Source organism: Lithobates pipiens, unplaced genomic scaffold (genome assembly GCF_037356315.1).
Source record: "Lithobates pipiens isolate NorthernLeopardFrog02 unplaced genomic scaffold, aLitPip1_a1.2 Scaffold_1, whole genome shotgun sequence".
NCBI lineage: Eukaryota > Metazoa > Chordata > Amphibia > Anura > Ranidae > Lithobates > Lithobates pipiens.
In genome coordinates this window covers 240,883,137-240,910,404 of record NW_027507685.1, presented here as the reverse complement: position 1 = coordinate 240,910,404, position 27,268 = coordinate 240,883,137, and the positions used below count along the sequence as shown (strand labels likewise).

The 27,268-nt window shown below is 44.7% G+C and overlaps 1 protein-coding gene across 2 annotated transcripts in view; it reads right to left on the bottom strand.

Annotated features, from left to right (window-relative positions):
* The window catches only part of GABBR1 (gamma-aminobutyric acid type B receptor subunit 1), a 345,365-nt gene that overhangs the window by 233,863 nt on the left and 84,234 nt on the right, over positions 1–27,268 (bottom strand). The window contains exon 6 of one of the 2 annotated variants that reach the window (XM_077484771.1): positions 3,285–3,305. The exons of the other annotated variant lie outside the window; for it this stretch is intronic. Within the exon in view, the coding sequence (XP_077340897.1) occupies positions 3,285–3,305 (21 nt within the window). The remainder of the gene's footprint in view (positions 1–3,284; positions 3,306–27,268) is intronic. 2 annotated transcript variants of the gene reach the window in all.

Below are 27,268 nucleotides of genomic sequence, written 5' to 3'. Positions count from 1 at the left end.
ATGCCACGATCCTGCATATACGTGTTTGGCCGGCACTGCTGTGCTGGGAGTGCGGCTAATTGCTTGCCCCCAGTACTGTGACTGCACTGTCACCACCAGCTTCCGGGGACAATGATCTGGAGCCAGTAGGATGGGCTCCCAACCACATGAGGACTGTGGCAACCAATCACAGCGGTCACATGATCTGGAATCCGACGTAACCCCTATGGCATTACGCTCTCTTAAAGGGCCGGCTCCCATCAGTGGGAAGAGGTCAGGGTGGAGGGATTTGACCATTTCAGGAGGAATTGGGGGACATGGGGGGGTGAAGTGACCCTGTAAATGATCCCGTGTCACACATAGAGTATGAAGAAACAGAAGGGAAGTTTAGACAATGTACAAAAGACAAGACAGCTGGAGGAAAATGAGGCTGATCTGTAACATTGGAAGGAAAGAGCCAGCATCACCTATACCAGCCAATCAGATGCAGCGTTCATTTTATTAGCGCAGGTAACAAAATGAAAGGATCACAAGAAATGGTTAAGCGATCCCCAGGATTTTTTATTTTTTTTCAACAGCAAAGAAAGCATATAAAAAAAATAATATTAATATAAAAAGGTATAATTTATTGTACAAATGTTCAAAATCAAACACAGGTTTTAAATTATGAGCTGTGGTTGTGGCTGCATGCACTCCCATTTTGGACCATGACAACAATAATACAGGCAGGTATACTTATGTACAAATCACATTTTTGCAATATTGATCTTGCCCCAAAGGGTGACCCAACGCGTTTTGACCAAAGAAGTCGTAGTCTTCTTTAGGGGGGAATGTTGTCTCCAACGAATGGAAGACAGAGTTTGGAACCGGAGAATTTAGTAACATCCAAGATCCTTCTTAGAACGTTCTAACCATCCACATGACAGGGTCCAACATATCCGGCTTACAAGGAACCAAATGTAGGGGTGCTTGAGGAAGACGGAATCAGGCACACCCTAAGAAGATAAGCCACTGATACTCCCCCAGGCATGGAATCCCATACAGGAGGCAAGAAAGAATGGGCAAATCATTTGTAAATTGCTTCATTAGATGGTATGGGTAACCAACTGGTGGGAGCACAAACGTTGATTAGCTGCAAATTGGGGGTCAATTGGGTGGAAAAAGGGGCTTTTTGAGGACCCACTGTCCCTGCTTTACCCATACCATCTAATGAAGACATTTACAAATGATTTGCCCATTCTTTCTTGTCTCCTGTATGGGATTCCATTCCTGGGCGAAGTGGCGGCTGGTGCTAAAAGTTTTTGGGGGGGAGCAAACGAACTGAAATATACTGAAACAAAAACATAAACAGCAGCCTCACTGTGCCATCAATTGCAGCCACTGTGCCCATCATATGCAGCCAACTGTGCCCATAATATGCAGCCACCCATGCCCATAATGTGAAGTTAACTGTTCCCTTAATATGCAGCCACCTGTGCCCATTATATGCAGCCACCTGTGCCCATCATATGCAGCCTCTGTGCTCATCAAATGCAGCCAACTGTGTTCATCATATGCAGCCACTCTGCTTATCATTTGCAGCCACTATGCCCTGCAAATGCAGCCAACTGTGCTCCATCAATTGAAGCCTTTGTGCCCATAATATGCAGCCACTGTGCCCCCATCGCCCGCCGTCTGCCCAGCTGACATGTGGATGGTTAGAATGTTCAAAGAAGGAACTTGGAAGTTTCATAGTTTCAAAGTTAGCAAGGTTGAATAAAGACACCAGGCCATCCAGTTCAACCTGAGTGAGTGTCTACAATTGTCCCTATCCCTGTACATTGCACACTCACATCGGTCCCTACCCTCAAGGAGCCCACAATACTCATATACTAGGGCCAATTTTGGACAGAAGCCAATTAACCTACCTGCATGTCTTTGGATTGTGGGAGGAAACCGGAGTACCCGGAGGAAACCCACGCAGGCACAGGGAGAACATGCAAACTCCAGGCAGGTAGTGTCGTGGTTGGGATTTGAACCAGCAACCCTTGTTACTGCTAGGCGAGAGTGCTACCCACTACACCACAGTGCTGCCCACTAAGTTACTAAATTCTCTGACTTCCATTCATTGTAAACAACAGTCCCCCCTAAAGAAGACTACGACTTATTTAGTCAAAACGCGCTGGAGCATCCTTTGGTGCCGGATCAATATTGCAAAAAATCGCTTTGTACTTAAGTATACCTGCCTGTATTATTGTTGTCACGGCTGATGGTCCAAAATGGGAGTGCATGTAACCAGAGCTCATATTTTAAAACCTTTGATTTTAACATTTGTATAATAAATTACAGTGGAATTACAGCTTTTTTGAAAGACGAGCAACTTTTTTCTTTTTCAATTCTGAATTTGTTTGCGAGCGTTGTCTCGCAAAAGGAACAGAATTGGCCAGAGGTGCGGGGGGTGCCGGAACGGTTCGGAGCCGTCCGGAAATACTCGGAATGACTCGGAAATGCTCTGTTCCTGAGTGTTTGAGACTTCCTGAGGCTTTCTGAGTTCAGCCGAGCTGTCCCCAAGTATTTCCGAGGCTCTCTGGTGCGCCCCCCTCACCTCTGGCCACACGCGGTATTGCATGTAATACAAGTCAATGCGGAACGAATTATCTTTGTTTCCATTGACTTCTATGGGGAAACTCGCTTTGATATGCAAGTGCTTTGGATTACAAGCATTCTCCTGGAACGGATTATGCTTATTCCACTGTACACCTTTTTATCTTGATATTTTTATATATATATATACTTTCTTCGCTGCTAAAAAAAAAAAAAAACCAAAAAAAAAAAAAAAACCAGGGGATCTCTTAATCTTTTCTTGCGGCATTTTTTTTGTGGTGTGCAGCATCTCTAGTTCTATGGGTTCCTTGTTTTTATACATAATGAAAGCATCTTGTTCCTACAAACCACTCAAAAACAATTTTTCCCCCGAATGGTGTCTTTAGCCTATTGCTGGTCATGTCCACAGTGTGCGCCAAACCCATGGCGTCCAATCAGAATTGACCCAATTGGCTTCTATGGGCTCTTAGCAATTTATCATTGCTCTTTACATTACATCATCAAATAAGCCATTAGATCCACTTGCAGCAAAAAAAATAAATAAAAAAATGAAAACATGGCGACTGACAAGGTGGGAAAGGTATAAGCAATTCATTAAAACAACGCAGGAAATTCGCAATACAGAAACGGCAAACGGGGCAGTGAGACAGGAGACAACACGACACACACACATGCAGACGGTATGCGGAGGACGCCGCCAAGCAACACATAGGCAGACTTACGTGATGAGTCCGGCCGACGGACTACGAGGAGAGACAGCAGCATGTTAGCGGGAAGAGCAAAGAGAATCGGGTTAGATGGGTGTATTAGTATGGTAGAAGATGAGCATTGTAATGGTGCGGCTGGAAATGGTCATTTATTACTTTATTCAATAAGCAGGAAAGGGATCTCAGCAGCCAATCAGAATTCACTTTACTGAAGCCAGAACATCGCGTGGTTTCTGATTCTGATGTGCGTTACCGCTTGCACTTTATTTTTTATTGAATGAACCGGCTAAGGACCCATTTACACGTAAGCATTCCATTGCAGTGAATGAATGTGCATGCGGTAAGGCACAATGCTAACGCGTTGCGTCAAGGCAACCTATTCCTTATAAATGGGCTTTCTCTGGCACCACAATGCAAGAAAAAAAACAAAAAAAACATACACAACCCTTTTTCAAAAATGCAGCGCACCACAACGCACGGTAACCAGCTATGAGTAAGTACTAGCCTTAGTGCGAAACGCGTCAGGGGTTAGTATCTCTCGCTGTGATGTCATTTGCTGTGTCCTAAATATTATTTGAATAAAGCATTGTTTTAGCATTGGAGTGCGGCCGTCCAGAGTTCTGCCATTATCCACATTATTAGTTCCCAGGACCTGCTTTTGAGCGGTGGTGTATATCTCACAACGCACGGTATATGTGAAAGGGTGAGCTATGGTGGATTGAGCTTAACTGTACAATGCATTGGGGTGCCAATCACAATGAATGGCACCATAAGGCACCACACATAGAGCAGGAACCTTACCATGCATTTTTTTGCAACATGCTTTTAGGGCACTGTTCACATCTACGCTATATTACCAAAAGTATTGGGACACCTGCCTTTACACGCACATAAACTTTAATGGCATCCCAGTCTTCCTTTGCAGGGTTCAATATTGAGTTGGCCCACCCTTTGCAGCTATAACAGCTTCAACTCTTCTGGGAAGGCCGTCCACAAGGTTTAGGAGATGTGTCTATGGGAATGTTTGACCATTCTTCCAGAAGAATATTTGTGAGGTCTGGCTCGCAGTCTCTACTCTAATTCATCCCAAAAATGTTCTATCAGGTTGAGGTCAGGACTCTGTGCAGGCCAGTCAAATTCCTCCACCCCAAACTCGCTCATCCATGTCTTTATGGACCTTGCTTTTTACACTGGTGCGCAGTAATGTTGGAACAGGAAGGGGTCATCCCCAAACTGTTCCCACAAAGTTGGGAGCATGAAATTGTCCAAAATGTCTTGGTATGCCGACGCCTTAAGAGTTCCCTTCACTGGAACTAAGGGACCAACCCGACCCCTGGAAAACAACTCCACACCATCATCCCCCCCACCACCAAATGATCTGGACCAGTGACCAGTAAGGTCTATAAAGAAATTTTTGTTTTGGGGTTAGTTTGGGGTGGAGGAACTTGACTGGTCTGCACAGAGTCCTGACCTCAACCCGATAGAACACCTTTGGGATGAATTAAAGCGCCGACTGCGAGCCAGGCCTTCTCATCCAACATCAGGGCCTGACCTCACAAATGATCATTCTGGAAGAATGGTCAAACATTCCCATAGACACACTCCTAAACCTTGTGGACGGCCTTCCCAGAAGAGTGTAGTCTGTTATAGCTGCAAAGATTGGGCCAACTCAATATTGAACCCTACAGTCTAAAGCCTCATACACACGATGGGATTGTTGACCAGGAGGGAAGGTGTTACCCCCCTATCAGCGGCCCTGCCCTCCATACTTGAATTCCTATGTTTCCCAGCTCAGAGAACCCTCTCTATTTCTCCTGGTGACCACTGTCACTGAACTGCAGGTCATGGGAAATCCAACATTTTGGGTTGTCAGCGGAACAGGAAAAGAGGGGATCATCTTCCAATTGGGAAACCTGTTCCTGTGACACCTAAGAGAGAATTCCCCTCACTTCCTGTTGTGTCTATGGGATAGGAAGTGAAGAGAGGCGTCTCCACTGCGGCACATATGGCAAAAAGACTGACAAGTGTATTAGGCTCCATTCAAGTACGTGCAGCTCCAAAGTTGTGCGATTTCCATTGTAACATTAAAGTGCGACTTTGGTGCAACTTTGGATGGGTGCGACTTTGACTGTTGCATTGATAACATTAAGATGAGACTTTAATTGTGACTTTTGAGAGTTTAAATTGCAGTTTATGGCGCCTCAAGTCACATGAAAGCCGCATCAAACTTTAGGTTGCATAGATTGGAACGGCTTCCATTGAAACACATGGGTTGCGCTAGTCGCACTGGTGTGAATGGAGCCTTCCATACTCTTTCCAAAAAGTGTTGACTTAGACCCATTTCACACTGACAGTGCCCCTCGTTTTAGCGGTGCTTTTCGGCCACTAGCAGGGCGCTTTTAACCCCAACAAAGGGTTAAAAACTCCCATTTTCGCTGCGCTTTGGAGGTGCTTTGAACGCTGCCCATTCATTGCAATGGGCGGGGGCCTTTTGGGAGCGCTAAATACAGCGCTTCCAAACCGCCTCAAAGATGCTGCTTGCAGGACTTTTCATAACGTCCCGCAAGCGCACCGCCCCAGTGTGAAAAGTCACACTGCAAATTAATGGGAGGCGATTTTCAGGTGCTTAGCAAAGGCTATTTCTAGCGCTAAAACTTAAAAAATAAAAAAAATTTAAAATAAAAATAATTCTTTTTTATAAAAATTTAAAAAAAAAAGATAAAAAGTGTGAAAGGGGTTAGGCTCGGTTCACACAGGGGCGACTTGTCCAGGCGACTTCGCCGCCTGACAAGTCGCGCCCCGTTCTGTACTACGGAACCGTTCTAATAGGAGCGACTCGAGTCGCTCCGACTTAGAAAAAAGGTTCCTGTACTACTTTTGCGGCGACTTCGGGCGACTTGCATTGACTTCTATACAGAAGTCGTTTTGCAAGTCGCCGCTGAGGTCGCGGCGCTGCAAGTCGCGCCTGTCCAGTTTACTGCAACTAATAGCAGAAGACACAAAAAACAGAAATAAGATACATTTTATCAACAAGAGATATACAGTATATATACAATGTATTCATTTTTTTTTTTTTTTCTTGTACTTGCAAAATCAACATTGGAAGGACCAGGATGCAGCAAAACCAAGAATGGATGAAGAGGTCTGCAGCACCCCCTAGAGGCAGATCTCAGGCAATTACTCCGCACAATGAAGTTGGCCATACTCCAGTAGAATTTCACTTGAATATTTTGTATGGAAATCCTGAAAAGTTTGATTTTTCCCATCATTGACTCAACTAATTGCGACTGAAAGCCCTTAAAATTTAATCCAGGATTGCTACTTGAATGGAATAACAGATGTAACAAATAGAAAAAATATTGTAACGTGCGTATGAAATCTAACAAAAACCACATTCACAGTTACAATTTTGTTTTTCGTTAAAATTTTTCCATCTTGCTCCTTTGAATTATTTCATCAATGTGGTCACTAACCTTTTGGAAATGGAACAAACATCCCAAAATATATACACAAAAATATAAATATACACACAGTATACAATATATAAACATGTATATAAAAAAACCCTATTGAGCATCTGTGGGGCATCCTCAAACAGAAGGTGGAGGAGTGCAAGGTCTCCAACATCCACCAGCTCTGTGATGTCATCATGGAGGAGTGGAAGAGGACTCCAGTGGTGACCTGTGACGCTCTGGTGACCTCCATGCCCAAGAGGGTTAAGGCAGTGCTGAACAATAATGGTGGCCACACAAAATATTGACACTTTGGGTCCAATTTGGACATTTTCACTTAGGGGTGTACTCACTTTTGTTGCCAGCGGTTTAGATATTAATGGATGTGTGTTGAGTTATTTTGAGGGGACAGCAAATGTACACTGTTATACAAGTTGTACACTCACTACTTTACATTGTAGACAAGTGTCATTTCTTCAGTGTTGTCACATGAAAAGATAGAATAAAATATTTACAAAAATGTGAGGGGTGTACTGACTCTTGTGAGATACTATATATATATACAGTATCTCCCAAAAGTGAGTACACCCCTCACATTTGTGTAAATCTTTTCTTCTCTCTTTTCATGTGACAACACTGAAGAAATGACACTTGTCTACAATGTAAAGTAGTGAGTGTACAGCTTGTATAACAGTGTAAATTTCCTGTCCCCTCAAAATAACTCAACACACAGCCATTAATGTCTATACCGCTGGCAACAAAAGTGAGTACACCCCTAAGTGAAAATGTCCAAATTGGACCCAAAGTGTCAATATTTTGTGTGGCCACCATTATTGTTCAGCACTGCCTTAACCCTCTTGGGCATAGAGGTCACCAGAGCTTCACAGGTTGCCACTGAAGTCCTCTTCCCCTCCTCCATGATGACATCACAGAGCTGGTGGATGTTAGAGACCTTGCGCTCCTCCACCTTCCGTTTGAGGATGTCCCACAGATGCTCCATAGGGTTTAGGTCTGGAGACCTGGTTGGCCAGTCCATCACCTTTACCATGAGCTTCTTTAGCAATGCAGTGGTCATCTTGGAGGTGTGTTTGGGGTCGTCATGTTGGACTATTGCCCTGTGGCCCAGGGGGGGGATCATGCTCTGCTTCAGTATGTCACAGTACATGTTGGCATTTATGGTTCCCTCAATGATCTGTAGCTCCCCAGTGCCGGCAGCACTCATGCAGCCCCAGACCATGACACTCCACCACCATGCCTGACTGTAGGCAAGAAACACTTATCTTTGTACTCCTCACCTGGTTGCCTGACACCATCTGAACCAAATAAGTATATCTTGGTCTCATAAGGCCACAGGACATGTTCCAGTAATCCATGTCCTTAGTCTGCTTGTCTTCAGCAATCTGTTTGCAGACTTTCTTGTGCATCATCCTTAGAAGAGGCTTCCTTCTGTGATGACAGCCATGCAGACCAGTTTGATGCAGTGTGCAGCGTATGGTCTAAGCACTGACAGGCTGACCCCCCCACCCCTTCAACCTCTGCAGCAATGCTGGCAGCACTCATACATCTATTTCCCAAAGACAACCTCTGGATATGACGCTGATCACGTGACCTCAACTTCTTTGGTGGACCATGGCGAGGCCTGTTCTGAGTGGAACCTGTCCTGTTAAACCGCTGTATGGTCTTGGCCCCACCGTGCTGCAGCTCAGTTTCAGGTTATTGGCAAACTTCCATCTTTATGTAGAGCAACAATTATTTTCTTTCAGATCCCCAGAGAGTTCTTTTCCATGAGGTGCCATTTTGAACTTCCAGTGACCAGTATGAGAAAGTGAGAGCGATAACAACACCAAATTTAACACACCTGCTCCCCATTCACACCTGAGACCTTGTAACACTAACGAGTCACATGACACCGGGGAGGGAAAATGGCTAATTTGGCCCAATTTGGACATTTTCACTTAGGGGTGTACTCACTTTTGTTGCCAGCAGTTTAGACATTAATGGCTGTGTGTTGAGTTATTTTAAGGGGACGGCAAATTTACACTGTTATACAAGCTGTACACTCACTACTTTACATTGTAGACAAGTGTCATTTCTTCAGTGTTGTCACATGAAAAATAGAATAAAATATTTACAAAAATGTGATGGGTGTACTCACTTTTGTGAGATACTCTGTGTGTATGTATATATATATATGAAAGTATATAAATGAAATGATCTTTAATAATATATATTTTTTTTTTATGCAACACATACTGTTTTAAAAAAATATTTTTACTGTGAATAAAAATGATTTTGTGAAAATACAAAATCTTTAAATATAAAACACATTATAATATTTATTAAAATTATATATATATATATATATATATATATATATATATATATATACACACGCACACATACATACACACACACACAATATTATATCAATAATATATATATATATATATATATATATATATATATATATATATAATTTTAATAAATATTATAATAAATGTGTTTTATATTTAAAGATTTTGTATTTTCACTAAATAACTTTTATTCACAGTAAAAATATTTTTTTTAAAACAGTATGTGTTGCATAAAATATATATATATATATATTATTAAAGATCATTTCATTTAATAATATTAAAGACATATTACCAAAGAAAACCTTGTTTGTCCTAAAAAAATAAATAAAAATAAAAATAAAAAATGAAAAAAGGAAGGATGTATTACTTAGATAATTTAAGTTTTGCTGAACTTTTTCAAAATAGTTCATAGGGAATGTACCGTGAGAGAGCTAAAGTGGTTGAATAGATTGGATACATTATATATCTTGCAAGAAGAAGTCGCCCCAACACAAATTTTAATAAAAAAAAAATGCCTCCCGTGACTAAAAAAAAGATTTTATTCTTGCTAGTCTGAATAGTAAGTCCCAAAGACAAGGCCTCTCATAGGCGGAATAGGTTTTACCATGACAGCTGAAGTATCACTAATACTATAGGCAAAATGAAGTGACATAAATGTCAAACCTATAGAGGTGTGGGCTCATATTTGTGAATGCTGTAAGCGTCTTTCACATAAAGCAAAAATAAATAAATTCTCGGCCTAATCCACATCATTTATCAATCCCAGGCACTCCCTTTGTGGGAACCAAACATGCAGCTGATGTACTATTGATTTATACATTGTTCATGAAATCCAATCCAGTTGACATAGTGCAATACTGCAATGAATACACCGCACAGACACAAAAGATTGCTGGAGAATATTATTCATTGCTGCAGAAATTGGCTGCTTCATCCTCAGTGCACTGTGGAGTAAAAACACAATTTTAAAATTTTAAAAGTTGTGCAAGAGTGACCCCTGGTGGTGAAATAGGAACCCCGCAGGCTTTGTATTGGCAACTTGTAAAATTCTAAATTTGACTTGCACCTAAACTGCCATGCCTCTGAAAAACGACCCTCGTTCAGTTCGCTTTTCACAGGCGGAAAGGAGGCGATGCGATGCCTCTTCACCACCTGTTTTCACCCCCAAATTACTGCATCACGGGCCACCGCCACATAGCATCCAGTTGCATGACAAGTGCGGAGTTTCCCCGTTCACTTGAATGGGTGATGCATGGCAGGCTTACTGCAGTCTTTGCATGCATGTGAACAGCCCTATCCGCTGTCATTGCAGCTTAAGAGGAGATGTTGGGGGGGGGGGCACTAAAAACGTGGTTGATACACAACTGCGTGTTTTACCACCCCCCCAAATATAAGTTTAAATGCGCCCTTAGTGGTGAGGGGTGCTGTCACATCTCAATATTAAACTTTATCTCTTTGATGTAGCAGAATAACAGTTAGTGTCTGTTCACACCAGCGTGATTCCAGCGCCGGTTCCCGAATCGAATAGAACTCACAGGCTCACGCTGTCCTATGTGCACCGCTGCAGATGTCAACAGAAAGTTAATGACGCCCCCACATCGGTTCACATCGCAGTGTGAATTGTGAATTGAGACAGGAATCAGATCGCATGGGTCCAATTCTGGTGCGAAAAAAAGGGTCCTGCACCCTTTTGGTCCGAATGCGCTGCAAATTCACTGCAAAATCCGCATTGCATGTGATCTGCACAGAAATGCAGTGCGAATCACATGCGATGTCTGACATCGCACAAGTGTGAACTGGCACTTAGGGTAGGTTCGCATCTATGGGTGCAGTGTTGGTAATGCACGCAAAATTGCATGCTATCCCTACACCAGGGGCGGACTGACCAGTTGGGCACTCGAGCGCAGCCCAAGGGCCCGAAGCCATTAGGGGCCTGGACTCTGCCACATGAGAGGCCACTCGAAGCGGCTGTATTACATGCCGATCATAATACTGTTAACGCGTGCTGCTCCCCGCCGGCCCCTCCTTCCCTCCCAGGTGCTTGTACTGTATGCATCGTGACATCACCTGGGACGGATGAGAAGAGTGGAGGGGCCGGCGGGAGCAGTCCGCCGTTATAAGTGATTGGGGGGTACAGATGTATGGGCCCCGGGCCCCAACATGACCGCGGGAAGGCCCAAGATACTCCCCTGGTCCCCCCACCCCTCCAGTGTCCCCCTGTGTGTGTGTTCTCCCTCCAGTGTTCCCCTGTGTGTGTATGTGTATGTTCTCCTTCCAGTGTCCCCCTGTGTGTGTGTCCTCCCTCCAGTGTCCCCCTGTGTGTGTGTGTGTGTATGTTCTCTATGTTCTCCCTCCAGTATGCGTGTGTGTGTGTGTGTGTGTGTGTGTGTGTGTGTGTGTGTGTGTGTATGTTCTCTATGTTCTACCTCCAGTGTCCCCCTGTGTGTGTTCTCCCTCCAGTGTCCCCCTGTGTGTGTCTGTTCTCCCTCTCTCTCTCCAGTGTCCCCCTGTGTGTGTGTTCTCCCTCCAGTGTCCCCCTGTGTGTGTGTTCTCCCTCCAGTGTCCCCCTGTGTGTGTGTGTTCTCTATGTTCTCCCTCCAGTATCCCCGTGTGTGTGTGTGTGTGTGTGTGTGTGTGTATGTTCTCTATGTTCTCTATGTTCTCTATGTTCTACCTCCAGTGTCCGTGTGTGTGTGTGTCCGTGTGTGTGTGTGTGTTCTCCCTCCAGTGTCCCCCTGTGTGTGTGTTCTCCCTCCAGTGTCCTTCTGTGTGTGTTTGTATGTTATCCCTCCAGCAGGGCCGGGACAAGGGGTGGGCAGGAGGGATGGCTGCCCCTGGCGCAATGGTTTATTGCAGGGGTAGGGGCACCCTGACCCTAACCCTAAGGGAAAGTGGGCGCAGTTTGGCATCTTTGCCCTGGGCGCTGGATGACCTTGTCCCGTTACTGCCCTCCAGTGTCCCCCTGTGTGTGCATTCTCCCTCCAGTGTCCCCCTGTGTGTGTGCGTTCTCCCTCCAGTGTCCCCCTGTGTGTGTGTGCATTCTCCCTCCAGTGTCCCCCTGAGCATGTGTGTATTCTCCCTCCAGTGTCCCCCTGTGCGTGTGTGTATGTTCTCCTTCCAGTGTCCCCCTGTGTGTGTGTGTGTGCATTCTCCCTCCAGTGTCCCCCTGTGCGTGTGTGTATGTTCTCCTTCCAGTGTCCCCCTATGTGTATGTTCTCCCTTCAGTGTCCCCCTGTGTGTGTATGTTCTCCCTCCAGTGTCCCCCTGTGTGTGTGTGTGTGTGTGTGTGTGTGTGTGTGTATGTTCTCCCTCCAGTGTCCCCCTGTGTGTGTGCATTCTCCCTCCAGTGTCCCCCTGTATGTGTGTGTATGTGTGTGTATGTTCTCCCTCCAGTGTCCCCCTGTGTGTGTGCATTCTCCCTCCAGTGTCCCCCTGTACGTGTGTGTATGTGTGTGTATGTTCTCCCTCCAGTGTCCCCCTGTGTGTATGTTCTCCCTCCAGTGTCCCCCTGTGTGTATGTTCTCCCTCCAGTGTCCCCCTGTGTGTATGTTCTCCCTCCAGTGTCCCCCTGTGTGTGTATGTTCTCCCTCCAGTGTCCCCCTGTATGTGTGTGTGTATGTTATCCCTCCAGTGTCCCCCGTGTGTGTATGTTCTCCCTCCAGTGTCCCCCTGCGTGCTCCCCTCCCCCACAGTGTCCCCCATGGTGCTCTCCCCCCCCCAGTGTCCCCCTGTGTGCTCTCCCCCCCAGTTTCCCCCATAGTGCTTCCCCCCACTATCCCCCTGTGTGCTTTCTCTCCACCCCCCCCCCCACAGTGTCCCCCTGTGTGCTTCCTCTCCCCCCCACACAGAGTCCCCCGTGTGATCTCCCTCCCCCCGCCCCGTGTCTCCCTGTGCAGGTGTGGCTTGAGTGTGAGGACAAAGGGGGCCCCATAATCTTCTATTGCCAGGGGGCCCCTTGAGTTGTCAGTCCGCCCCTGCCCTACACACATAGCACTGCTCTTCAGCAGACCCAGCAGGGGGCCCTTTAATTCTTCCTAGCACACGATGCATAAGGAAACGTGAACGTTTTCCCAGGTCAGTGCTGAATTTTAAAAGGATTCAGGAACTTATTTCCTCGCATTTCTGGGGCTCCGGCCACGTTCGCGGTAAAGCGTTTCTCATTTTAGCGGCACTTTGCCGCTGTTTAAGTTTTCCCTTTTCCATACTGCCCAACTTTTTGAGATGGGAATGAGGGACACCTATCAGCAAAAGTATGCAGGCATAGGACACACCCCCTTGCCACGCCCCTTAAAGGAGAATTGCACACAAAAAAAACAAAACAAGATTGGTTAAACCCACGTGTGCTTTTTTTTACTACTACTATTCCTTTATATTATCTTTTGGAATTTACAAATGTAGCAATTTAGAAATCAGATGAAAGGTTTAGAACTGGAAAACACTTTTTGAAAGATAAAAAGTGAATTTTATATACAACTATATGGATCAGACCAAAATGAGGGACAAATGAGGAGGAATGAGGGACAGAGGGACATTGCTCCAAATCAGGGACAGTTGGGAGCTATGCTTTTTGATGGCCCTGAATCAAGGCTGACAGCTTGTGGCTGTGAGTTTCAATCAGCAGCCAATAGAAATCCTTCCTTTGGTCTGCTGGCTGTGCTAATATACTAAAAGCCTCGTACACACGATCGGATTTTCCGACGGGAATTGTGTGATGACAGACTGTTGGAGGAAAATCTGAGCGTTTATACGCTCCATCAGACAATTGTTGTCAGATTTTCCGCAGACAAATATTGGATGGCAGGCTTTAACATTTTCCATGGACAAATGGATTTTCCAAGCGTGTGTACACAAGTCCGTCGGACAAAAGTCCAAAGTACAAACACGCAAGCTCGGAAGCACGGACGAGCCAGAAGCAGTCGGTCTTGTAAACTAGCGTTCGTAATGGAGAATTAACATTCGTGACGCGGAAAATTATGAAATCTCGAAATGCAGCGCACAATTCTCTTCTTCTTTAACCACTTGCCGACCTCCGCACACCAATATACGTCGGCACAATGGCAGCGGTGGGCAAATGGGCGTACGTGTACATCCCCTATCAATTGCGGGGCTATCGGGGGCGTGCACGCGCCCGCCGCGTACAGCGTGACCATGCCCCGCAGGACCCGTGGACTCTATGTCTGCCGGTCTCCCAGTGATTGTGTCACGGAGCCGCAGAATGGGGAAGTAAACAAGGCATTTCCCCGTTGTGCCTTGTGTCATGACAGAGATCACCGCTCTCTGTCATCGGGAGCGGAGATTGCTGTCATGTGAGTAGTAGCCCCTCCTCCCCACAGTTAGAATCACTCCCTAGGACACACTTAACCCCTTGATCGCCCCCTAGTAGTTAACCCCTTACCTGCCAGTGTCATTTACACAGTAATTAGTGCATTTTTATAACACTGATTGCTGTATAAATGACAATGGTCCCAAAATAGTGTCAAAAGGTCCAATGTGTCCGCCACAATGTCACAGTCCCGATAAAAATTGCAAATTACTGACACTGGTGCATACAGAATCTAGTGCAGCTGTGCATAGTAACCAATCAGCTTATAGGTTCAGCCTGTTCAATCAGACTTTGACATTTAGTCCCCGTTTACACTGAACACGGCTTTGGAATTGTACTTCATCTGAAATCGCACGATTTAAAAGCTGCGACTTCGGGGGTGATTTGAAAGACCTCCGGGTGGCTTAATACACAAATGTCTATTGAAGTCGCACACAAAATTGGCAAAAGTAGTACGGGAGCGACTTCTGCAAATCAGTGTGGCGCCGCAAAGTCAGCATCGCACCGATTGGAATGGTGCCATTGCCAGTAATAGGCGGCGACTTGTCATGCGATTTGACCTATCAGATCACTTCAGTGTGAACAAGGGCTAAACCCTGGAAGCTGGATTCTATGCAGAGCTGCACAAGATTCTGTGTGCACCAGTTTTAGTAAATCTCCACTATGTGTCCATACACAGAGGAGAGGAGTTTAGAGGCAATAAAAAAAAAAAAAAAGCTGAGAATCCAGGTGCAGCTGCGTTTTGGCAGAAAAACTGGTTGACGCGTGTAAACGTACTCAAACACGCATTAACACTAGGCGCATCAAGCACTTCAACATTAATTTGTTTCAATGGCCAGAATTACGACCAATTAAATTAACGCTCCAAGTGCTTGACACTCCTAAACTCGATCACGCGCGTTTACACGCGCCAAACTGACAAGAGGAAAGGTGTTTGGGAGAGGCTCGCCCGTGTGCATCGGAGGGAAGGTGTGCCTGTACTTGGATCGTATTGCCCAAAGTGACCCTTACCCACCTGCCCACCGGGCACTTTCACCCCCTTCATACTCAGGCCATTTTTTCAGCTTTCAGCGCTGTCACATTTTGAATGACACATGAGACAGATTGAGCTTTCTTTTGGTGATATTTAATCACCATGGGGGGGTTTTCTGAACAAACAAAAACATTTTGTAAATCAGTCATTTTTCACTGACAGGCATCACTGATGGACACTGATAGTCGTCACTGATGGGCACTGACAGTCGGCATTGATGAGCAATGATTTATAATCGTCACTGATAGGCATCACTGACAGATATCACTCATGGGCACTGACAGGCATCACTGATGGGCACTGACAGGCATCACAGGCATCACTGAAGGGCACTGACAGGCATCGCTGATGGGCACCGTCAGGCAACGCTAATGGGCACCGAAGGCATCGCTAATGGGCACCAACAGGCATCGCTAATGGGCACCGACAGTAATCGCTAATGGGCACCGACAGGCAGCACTGACAGACATCACCGATGGGCACTGACAGGCATCGCTGATGGGCATTGAAAGGCATCGCTGATGGGTACTGACAAGCATCGCTGACAGACATCACTGATGGGCACTGACAGGTGTCACTGATGAGCACCGACAGGCGTCACTAATGAGCACCGACAGGAGTCACTAATGAGCACCGACAGGCATTACTGATGGGCACTGACAGACATCACTGATAGTCAGGATTGATGGGCACATCACTGATGAGCACTGACAAGCATCACTGATGAACACTGAAAGGCAGACTTAAAGGGGCACTAATGGGGGGCACTAGATGTCCTGTGTGGATTGCCTCTTACTGGCTCTGCTCTCCTCATGCGCTGTCAGCGTGAGCAAAGGAATGCCGATAACAGGCAAATGCTGTTTACGCTGTGATCAGCTGTGATTGGACACAGCTGATCACATGGTAAAGGACCACTGTGATTGGCCCTTTATCCCGATTTGTGATCAGCTGTGTCCGAAGGCAATACATTTTATTTGGGTACAATGTCGCACGACCGCGCAATAGTCAGTTAAAGTAGCGCAGTGCCGTATCGGAAAAAAATGACCTGGTCATGGGGAGGGGGGGGGGGCGGTGAATCTTCCAGAGCTGAGTTAGTTAGTAGACCAAAAGAGAGTAAATAGGTTTTGTTGTTAGGCCCCGTTCACACAGGGAATAAAAGCAGTACTGGTGCGTTTTTAACGTTCTTCAAACTCCTAGTAAAGCAGAATCGATCATACGGACGGCACACAGTGCTCTTCACATTATGAAAACATGAAGAGTCTGAGTCGTGTCGCTCTGCTGCGCTTCAAAAATGGAGCTTCGTGTGGAGCTTTGGAAGGAGTTGCAGCATCTCATTCGAGTCGATGGTAACGCCCCATAAACACATAGGCATGAGTTTGCAGAGCGTTAGTCATTTGTAACAACAGGCCCAAAAAAATAAACAAAAATAGGCATTTGGGGCGTGTTTTTAACTCGCCTTTAACCAAGGCTTTTTTTTTCCAGCAGGTTCCGCCACCTCCAGCACTAAATGTACATAATGACAAGGGGCGTGGGGTGTGCTGGAGGGTCTATTGATGCTGGCTGCTAAGGGATCTATTGTCACTGCTGGGGATCTGTTTTGTGTGAGGGTCTATTTTAGCTGGCGGGGGGAGGGGGGGGTATATTGTTGCTGAGGGGTCTTATGTTACTGGTATGGATCTATTGTTGAGGGAGAGATCTATTGTTGCTGGCTGCTGGAGGTAGACATGTGCGGTTCATTTCGTTCTGAATTAATATTCTGACAAAATTTTCGTTACTCTGAGATTCGGATATATTCGAATACCTGAACTACAGTAGAAACAAAGAGTGCTCTGAATGAAGAAACTAAATTCAAATTTTACATCAAATTCCATTGGAATTCGAACTGTTAACATATTTCTGAAAGCAAAGACTGTGTGTGTGTGTGTGTGTGTGTGTGTGTGTTCTCTATGTTCTCCCTCCAGTATCCCGGTGTGTGTGTGTGTGTGTGTGTGTGTGTGTGTATGTTCTCTATGTTCTACCTCCAGTGTGTGTGTGTGTGTGTGTGTGTGTGTGTGTGTGTGTGTGTGTGTGTGTGTGTGTGTGTGTGTGTGTGTGTTATTAGTACCATTATTGAAATGTTGATTGATGAAGGTGATTTAACCACTTGCCATCCGGGCCCATTCTGGCAGTTTGCTCCTACATTTTTTTTTCTAGAAAATTACTCAGAACCCCAAAACATTATATATGTTTTTTTTTTTTTTTAGCAGAGACCCTAGGGAATAAAATGGTGGTCTTTGCAACTTATTATCTCACACGGTATTTGCCCAGCGATTTTTAAAATACGTTTTGTTTTGAAAAAAAAAAACAAGTTTCAAGAATAAAAAAAACAAAACAAAAAAAACCCAGTAAAGTTAGCCCACTTTTTGTACACTACGAAAGATGATGTTACGCCAAGTAAACAGATACCTAACATGTCACGCTTTCCACTTGTGGAATGGCGCCAAACTTTGGTACTTAAAAACCTCTATAGATGACGCTTCAAAAAAGCGCCCTAATGTCGGGCCCGGGCCTCCAAAAGGTCATAGAGATTGCCGGGGAACAGATGGTCTCTATGCTCAGCTTCCGGTGCCAAGGAAATTCCTTCTCCGACTTGCTGATCGCATTAAAAAAAAAGGGCCGTTTGATGCATCGGAGGGCGCCGGGAGGGGGGACGTCCACCTGTAAAAACAATCAAGCTGCTATAATGGTTCTTACGGTGAAGGGAATTGCCGGCAGAAAAAGAAGATATCTGGATGATGCTTGTAGCTGCACCCATCATTCAGATATCACCACTCAAAGCCCAGGATGTAGTGCCGAACTGTATGTTGACTACCGAGCGCTGGGGTTGGGCACATCACGGATCTGGTGGACAGATTTTACTGGGAGGGGCTGGGGAAGACCCAGCCCTCATGATCCACGTTGGCACCAATGACAAAGTCAGAGGCAGATGGAGTGTCCTAAAGAACGATTTTAGGGACTTGGGAGCTAAATTGAGGGAAAGGACCTCCAAGGTAGTATTCTCAGGAATACTACCAGTACATCGAGCCACACCAGAAAGGCAGAGGGAGATTAGGAAAGTAAGCAAGGGGCTGAGGAGCTGGTGTAGTAAGGAGGGGTTTGGGATCCTGGAGGACTGGGAGGACTTCTCAGTCGATCACCAGTACTATAGAAGGGACGGACTGCACCTAAATGAAGAGGGTGCAGATCAGCTGGGAATGAAGATGGCCAAAAAGTTAGAGGGGTTTTTAAACTAGGCAATGGGGGGGGGGGGGGAGGGCCCAGAGGTAGAGATAGTCAACGTGGGACATATTCAAGAGGGTAGTATGGGGGGCATTAGTGGTAGGTTGACCAAAGGACATAAACTCAGAGTGAGCATAGTAGCCATTCCTCGCTGCAATCTCAGAACACCCAATAAGAGGATATTATGCAACCGGTCTAAACTATGTGGCATGTTCACCAAAGCCAGGAGCCTGGCAGACAAGATGGGTGAACTAGAAATACTGTGGTACAAGGAGGATATCAAGAATAATGTACAAGTGAATGTGAGAGATGACATCACTAAGTGAGCTAGGGAGGAGGTGTAATCCTTATGGGTAGCGCTCCAAAGGGATGAAGCTAAGGGGAAAATAATACTGGGAGTATGCTATAGGCCCCCTAACCTGAGGGAGGAAGGGGAGACAGATCTCCTATCACAATTTGGATTAGCAGCAAGGATTATCATAGTGGGGGATTTTAATTTTCCAGACATAGACTGGGCGGGGGGGAACCGCACGTTCATCTAAGGCTCGCCAGTTCCTAAATGTCTTGCAGGACAATTTTACGGGTCAGATTCACCAACTAGAAATAAAGCATTACTGGATCTACTGATTACCAACATTACTGACCTGATCACGGATGTGGAAATACGGGGCAATTTATGTAACAGCGATCACAGGTCAATTGGCTTCAGTATAAATCACACAAATAGGAAACATAAGGGGAATACAAAGACACTAAATTTCAAAAGAGCCAAATTCCCTAAACTACAAATCTTACTAGAAGGCATAAATTGGGATAAAATCTTAGGAACAAAGAACAGGGAGGAGAGATGGGTTTGCTTTAAGAGCATATTAAATAAGGGCATTAGCCAATGCATCTCATTGGGTAATACATTTAAAAGAGCAAACAAAAGTCCTGGGTGGCTTAACTCCAATGTAAAAATGCATATAAAGGCAAAAGAAAAGGCCTTCAAAAAATACAAGGTTGAGGGATCATCATCAGCATCCAGACTTTATAAAGAATGCAACAAGAAATGCAAGGGTGCAATAAGGACGGCTAAGATAGAACATGAACGACACATAACGGAGGAGAGTAAAAAAAATCCAAAGAAATTCTTTAAGTATGTAAACAGTAAAAAAGGAGGACAGACCATATTGGCCCCATAAAGAATGAGGAAGGACATCTGGTTACAAAAGATGGGGAGATAGCAAAGGTATTGAATTCATTCTTCTCCTCAGTCTTCACAAGGGAATTGGGGGGCTTCAGTAACCAAAACTGCAGTGTTTCTCCTCATGACACATCACAGGAAGCACCTCCATGGTTAATAGAGGAAATAATTAAAATTAGACTTGGGAAACTTAACATTAATAAATAACCAGGACCAGATAGATGGCTTGCACCCGAGGGTACTTAGGGAACCCAGTTAAGTAATTGCCAGACCATTGTTCCTAATTTTTACTGACAGTCTACTGACTGGAATGGTACCAGCTGATTGGAGCAAAGCCAATGTAGCCCCAATATTTAAAAAGGTCCCAAAATACATCCCTGGGAATTACAGACCAGTTAGCCTAACATCAATAGTATGTAAATTATTGGAGGGGATGATAAGGGACTATATACAAGATTTTAGTAATGAGAATGGGATCATTAGCAGTAATCAGCATGGATTCGTGAAGAATCATTATTGCCATACCAATCTATTAATCTTCTGTAAGGTGGTGAGTTGCCATCTAGATAAGGGAAGGTCCGTAGACATGGTGTATCTGGATTTTGCAAAAGCATTTGACACAGTTCCCCATAAACGTTTATTGTATACAGTGGTGTGAAAAAGTGTTTGCCCCCTTCCTCATTTCCTGTTCCTTTGCATGTTTGTCACACTTAAGTGTTTCGGAACATCAAACCAATTTAAACAATAGTCAAGGACAACACAAGTAAACACAAAATGCAATTTGTAAGGGCCGGTTCACACAGCGAGCCGCGGCGAGGCGTCTCCGACTTACCTCGCCGCGACTTGCGGGGAGCTCAGCGGCGACTTGCAGAGGACTTCTGCATAGAAGTCAATGCAAGTCGCCCCCGAAGTCGCCCCGAAGTAGTACAGGAACCTTTTTTCTGAGTCGGAGCGACTCGAGTCGCTCCTCTCAGAACGGTTCCATAGTACTGAATGGGGGCGACTTGCGGGAGCGAGGCGAGGCGAGCCGTGTCGCCTCGCCTCGCCTCGCAGTGTGAACCGGCCCTAAATGAAGGTGTTTATTATTAAAGGTGAAAAAAAATCCAAACCATCATGGCCCTGTGTGAAAAAGTGATTGCCCCCCTTGTTAAAACATACTATAACTGTGGTTGTCCACACCTGAGTTCAATTTCTCTAGCCACACCCAGGCCTGATTATTGCCACACCTGTTCACAATCAAGGCATCACTTAAATAGGAGCTGCTTGACACAGTAAGGTCCACCAGAAGATCCTTAAAAGCTACACATCATGCCGAGACCCAAAGAAATTCAGGAACAATTGAGAAAGAAAGTAATTGAGATCTATCAGTCTGGAAAGGGTTATAAAGCCATTTCCAAAGCTTTGGGAATCCAGCGAACCACAGTGAGAGCCATTATCCACAAATGGCGAAGACATGGAACAGTGGTGAACCTTCCCAGGAGTGGCCGGCCGCCCAAAATTACCCCAAGAGCGCAGCGACGACTCATCCAAGAGGTCACAAAAGACCCCACAACAACGTCCAAGGAACTGCAGGCCTCACTTGCCTCAGTTAAGGTCAGCGTTCATGCCTCCACCATCAGGAAAAGACTGGGCAAAAATGGCCTGCATGGCAGAGTTCCAAGGAGAAAACCACTGCTGAGCAAAAAGAACATCAAAGCTCGTCTCAATTTCTCCACAACACATCTTGATGATCCCCAAGACTTTTGGGACAACATTCTGTGGACCGATGAGACAAAAGTGGAACTCTTTGGAAGGTGTGTGTCCAAGTATATCTGGCGTAGAAGGAACACTGCATTTCATAAAAAGAACATTATACCAACAGTAAAATATGGTGGGGGTAGTGTGATGGTCTGGGGCTGTTTTGCTGCTTCAGGACCTGGAAGACTTGCCGTGATAAAAGGAACTATGAATTCTGCTGTCTACCAAGAGATCCTGAAGGAGAATGTCCGACCATCTGTTCGTGTACTCAAGCTGAAACGAACTTGGGTTCTGCAGCAGGACAATGATCCTAAACACACCAGCAAGTCCACCACCGAATGGCTGAAGAAAAACAAAATGAAGACTTTGGAGTGGCCTAGCCAAAGTCCTGACCTGAATCCTATTGAGATGTTGTGGTATGACCTTAAAAAGGTCGTTCATGCTCGAAAACCCTCTAATATAACTGAATTAGGACAATTCTGCAAAGATGAGTGGGCCAAAATTCCTCCAGGACGCTGTAAAAGCCTCATTGCACGTTATCGCAAACGCTTGGTTGCAGTTGTTGCTGCTAAGGGTGGCCCAACCAGTTATTAGGTTTAGGGGGCAATCACTTTTTCACACAGGGCCATGATGGTTTGGATTTTTTTTCACCTTTAATAATAAACACCTTCATTTACAAATTGCATTTTGTGTTTACTTGTGTTGTCCTTGACTATTGTTTAAATTGGTTTGATGTTCCGAAACACTTAAGTGTGACAAACATGCAAAGGAACAGGAAATGAGGAAGGGGGCAAACACTTTTTCACACCACTGTAAATAAGTTCTGTTGGCATGGACCATAAGGTGAATACATGAATTGAAAACTGGCTACAAGAGCGAGTTCAGAGGGTGGTGATAAACGGGGAGTACTCTGGGAATGGTCAGGGGTGGGTAGTGGAGTCCCCCAGGGTTCTGTGCTGGGACCAATCCTAATTAATTTATTCCTAAACGACCTGGAGGATGGGGATGGGGTAAACAGTTCAGTCTCTGTATTTGTGGAAAATACTAAGCTAAGCAGGGCAAAAACTTCTCTGCAGGATGTGGAAACCTTGCAAAAAGATCTGAACAAATTAATAGGGTGGGCAACTACATGGCAAATGAGGTTCAATGTAGAAAAATGTAAAATAATGCATTTGGGTGGCAAAAATATGAATGCAATCTATACACTGGGGGGAGAACCTCTGGGTGAATCTAGGATGGAAAATGACCTGGGGGTCCTAGTAGATGATAGGCTCAGCAATGGCATGCAATGTTAAGCTGCTGCTAACAAAGCAAACAGAATATTGGCATTAAAAAGGGGATCAAATCCAGAGATAAAACAATAATTCTCCCGCACTACAAGACTCTGGTCCGGCCGCACCTGGAGTATACTGTCCAGTTCTGGGCACCAGTCCTCAGGAAGGATGTACTGGAAATGGAGCGAGTACAAAGAAGGGCAACAAAGCTAATAAAGGCTCTGGAGGATATTAGTTATGAGGAAAGGTTGCGAGAACTGAACTTATTATCTCTGGAGAAGAGACACTTGAGAGGGGATATGATTTCAATATACAAATACCGTACTGGTGACCCCACAATAGGGATAAAACTTTTTTGCGTAAGGGAGTTTGATAAGACACATAGCCACTCATTAAAATGAGAAGAAAAGGATTTACCTTAAACTATGTAGAGGGTTCTTTACTGTAAGAGCGGCAAGGATGTGGAATTCCCTTCCACAGGCGGTGGTCTCAGCGAGGGACATCGATAGTTTCAAGAAACTATTAGATAAGCACCTGAACAACCGCAATGTACAGGGATATACAATGTAATACTGACATATAATCACACACATAGGTTGGACTTGATGGACTTGTGTCTTTTTTCAACCTCACCTACTATGTAAATTCAAAGAAAATTCGAAAAATTCTGAATACTAATTCCGAATACAAATTGAACGAATCAACCGAATTGAACTAAATGAAATAAACGAAATTAACTATCTAGCTGGAGGATCGATTGATGCTGGCTGCTGGGAGATCTGTTGCAGCTGCTGGGAGGGTATTTTGTTGTGAGTAGTTCGTTGTTACTGGGATGGGGTCTATAGTTGTGTAGGGACTTGTTGTTGGGGTAGTATCTATTGTTGTTGCATGGGGATCTATTGTTGCTATCTATTGTTGGGGGGTAGAGTCCATTGTTGCTGGGTGAGTCTATTGTTGTGTGGGGGATCTGTTGTTGCTGGGGAGGGGTCTATTGTTGCTGGATGCAGGGGATCTATTTGACTGCTTTTCTTGTTATTATTAACAAATTACATACACATTATTTAGCACCACAAAATTATACTTGGTTCTGTAGTCTCTAAAAGGGGCGGTACTGGGAGGTGGGTAGCAGGTGGAACCAAGGAAAGGTGCTCAGAGGTGGGTAGGGGGTGGAACCAAGGGATGGTGCTCAGAGGTGGGTAGCGGGTGGAACCAAGGGACGGTGCGGTGGGTAGAAGGTGGAACCAAGGGACGGTGCTCAGAAATGGGTAGGGGGTGGAACCAAGGGACGGTGCTCAGAGGTGGGTAGCGGGTGGAACCAAGGGACGGTGCTCAGAGGTGGGTAGCGGGTGGAACCAAGGGACGGTGCTCAGAGGTGGGTAGCGGGTGGAACCAAGGGACGGTGCTCAGAGGTGGGTAGCGGATGGAACCAAGGGACGGTGCAGTGGGTAGAGGGTGAAACCAAGGCATGGTGCGGTGGGTAGAGGGTGGAACCAAGGGACGGTGCTCAGAAATGGGTAGGGGGTGGAACCAGGGGACGGTGCTCAGAGGTGGGTAGGGGGTGGAACCAGGGGACGCTGCTCAGAGGTGGGTAGGGGGTGGAACCAAGGGATGGTGTGGTGGGTAGAAGGTGGAACCAAGGGACGGTGCTCAGAAATGGTTAGAGGGTGGAACCAGGGGACGGTTTTCAGAGGTGGGTAGGGGGGTGAAACCAAGGGATGGTGCTCAGAGGTGGGTAGTGGGTGGAACCAGGGGACAGTGCTCAGAGGTGGGTAGGGGGTGGAACCAGGGGACGGTGCTCAGAGGTGGGTAGGGGGCGGAGACAAGGGGTGACTCAGAATGGGGGAGTTCCTGCACTCATTCTCTGAGAAAAAAAGGCTTGCCTTTATCAAACTCAACAAACAACTCGCATTCACACTATAGACACATTTGTGTTAAGCGTCAGTATTGTGAGTGTGAACACGGCCATAAGGTTTCCATAAGCTGGTATTAGGATCATCGGAGTGCTGTAGAATTTTTTGCAATTAGATAATTGCAGTCCTCTTCCAGAACTCGCCTACACAGTTCACCTCCCTGTGCTTCTGACACTTATAATACATAGCACTGGAAATATTTTACTAAAAAAAAATAGAAGTAATCAAAATGGTTTTTGATGAGAAGAATCCCGTTGCATTGCAGGTACTCTCTTTGATCTTACATATTTACAAGCACCGTGATAGATGTATCATCGGCGTATATCCAGGAGATCTTATATTTTTCATCAGCAATTTTCTGCAATTACCTTCATTGTCCAAACTCCACTGGCTGGCTCAGCATCCGACCAAGAGGGGATGCAGGGGACAGGTTCCACCACTAGAGGGCAGCAGACTACACCAGTCTGGGTCTATACATAATTTTCATATATTTTAGCGAATAAGGAGAAACAAAGGGAAAATGAACTTTGCAAAAAATACCCAAGAAAATGTATATATATATATATATATATATATATATATATATATATTTATATATTTCTTGCACGTGATTTGATATTTAACCACTTGCTGACCAGGCCTTTTCTGGAACCTTGTGTTTACAAGTTTAACTACCCCAAAACATTATATTATATATACACAGGCATACTCCACTTTAAAATACACAATGGGGTTTATTTACTAAATCTGGAAAGTTAAAAATCAGGTTCACTTCTGCATAGAAACCAATGAGCTTCCAGGTTTTATTACCAAAGCTTAATTGAACAAGCTGGGGTTAGAGGCTCATTGGTTTCTATGCAGAAGTGATCCTGATTTTTCACTTTCCAGATTTAGTAAGAAAACCCCATTGTGTACATAAAAAGTGGGGCATGCATGTGTATATATATATATATATATATATATATATATATATATATATATATATATATATTTATTATTTTTTTAGCAGAGACCCTAGAGAATAAAATGGTGATCGTTGCAAAATTTTATGTCACAGCGGTCTTTCAAACGCAACTTTTTTGGAAAAAATACACTTTAATTAATTAAAAAAAAACAAAAAAAAACACAATAACTCCAAGTTTTTTATTGTATAATGTGAAAGATGATGTTACGCCAAGTAAATAGATACCTAACATGTCATTCTTTAAAATTGTGCACGTTTGTGGAAAGGCGACAAACTATGGTACGTAACCTCCCTGGCGGTGATCCCGAGTCTGGCTCGGGCTGGGATTTCAGTACCATAAGCGGTAACCCAGAGCCAGACTCGGGATCGCATCGCTGGATGCAGGGAGGACACAGGGAGAGGTTACTTACCTTGTCCCCTGGATCCAGCGATGTCCTCCGCGCTGTGTGTGTGAGCCGTCCTCCGCTCGATTCACACAGTGCCCGAGTGCCGCCGAGCTCCGTTCCCTGCGACGTTACGGCACACGGGAGCGGAGATCGGCGCCAAATTCAAAAAAGTAAAAAACACACAAAACACACACAGTACTGTAATCTTACAGATTACAGTACTGTATGAAAAAATTACACACCCCCTTTGTCCCTAGTGGTCTGTCTGGTGCCCTGCATGGACTTTTATATTATAAATACTGTTTTTTCTGCCTGGAATTTAGAGATTTTCCATAGCAACTAAAAACTGTCCCTTTATGTCAAAAGTGATTTTAGACCAACTAGAAAACAGCGATAATAAATTATATTCTCTTGCAGAATTGATCGATAGCGATTTGTGGGGAGATCCGTCATCAAACACTAAATCTAATGACAGCGACAATTCTGCAAATGAGCAAATTTCAGTGTTTTTGGATTTGATTACATTGTTGAATAATTTTTATTATTATTTATTATCATTATTTATTATATTATACATTTTATCATACCCGGGATGTCTGCTAGACTCTGGTTTGAACAGATTTAAGAGAGTTATTCCTAAGAATTGCAGGCCTACAATATAAAACGCCAAATTTCCATGCAAAATAATTGTACCGCTTTCAGCACCTAAAACCAGAACTAATCATACCGCCAGGGAGGTTAATGAATTTCAAAAACAAACAAAAAAAACACAATAACTCCCCAAGTTTTTTATTGTATAATGTGAAAGATGATGTTACGCCAAGTAAATAGATACCTAACATGTCACCCTTTAAAATTGTGCACGTTTGTGGAATGGCGAAAAACTATGGTACTTAAAGCGACGCTTTAAAAATGTTTACAGGTTACCTGTTTAGAGTTACAGAAGAGGAGGTCCAGTGCTAGAATTATTGCTCTCACTCTAATGATTGCAGCGATACCTCACATGTGTGGTTTGAACGCCGTTTACATATGCGTTCGGTTCTGTGTGTAAGCATGGAGGGATGGGATGCTTTACTTTTTTTTTTTTTTTTAACATTTATTTATTTTTACACTTTTTTT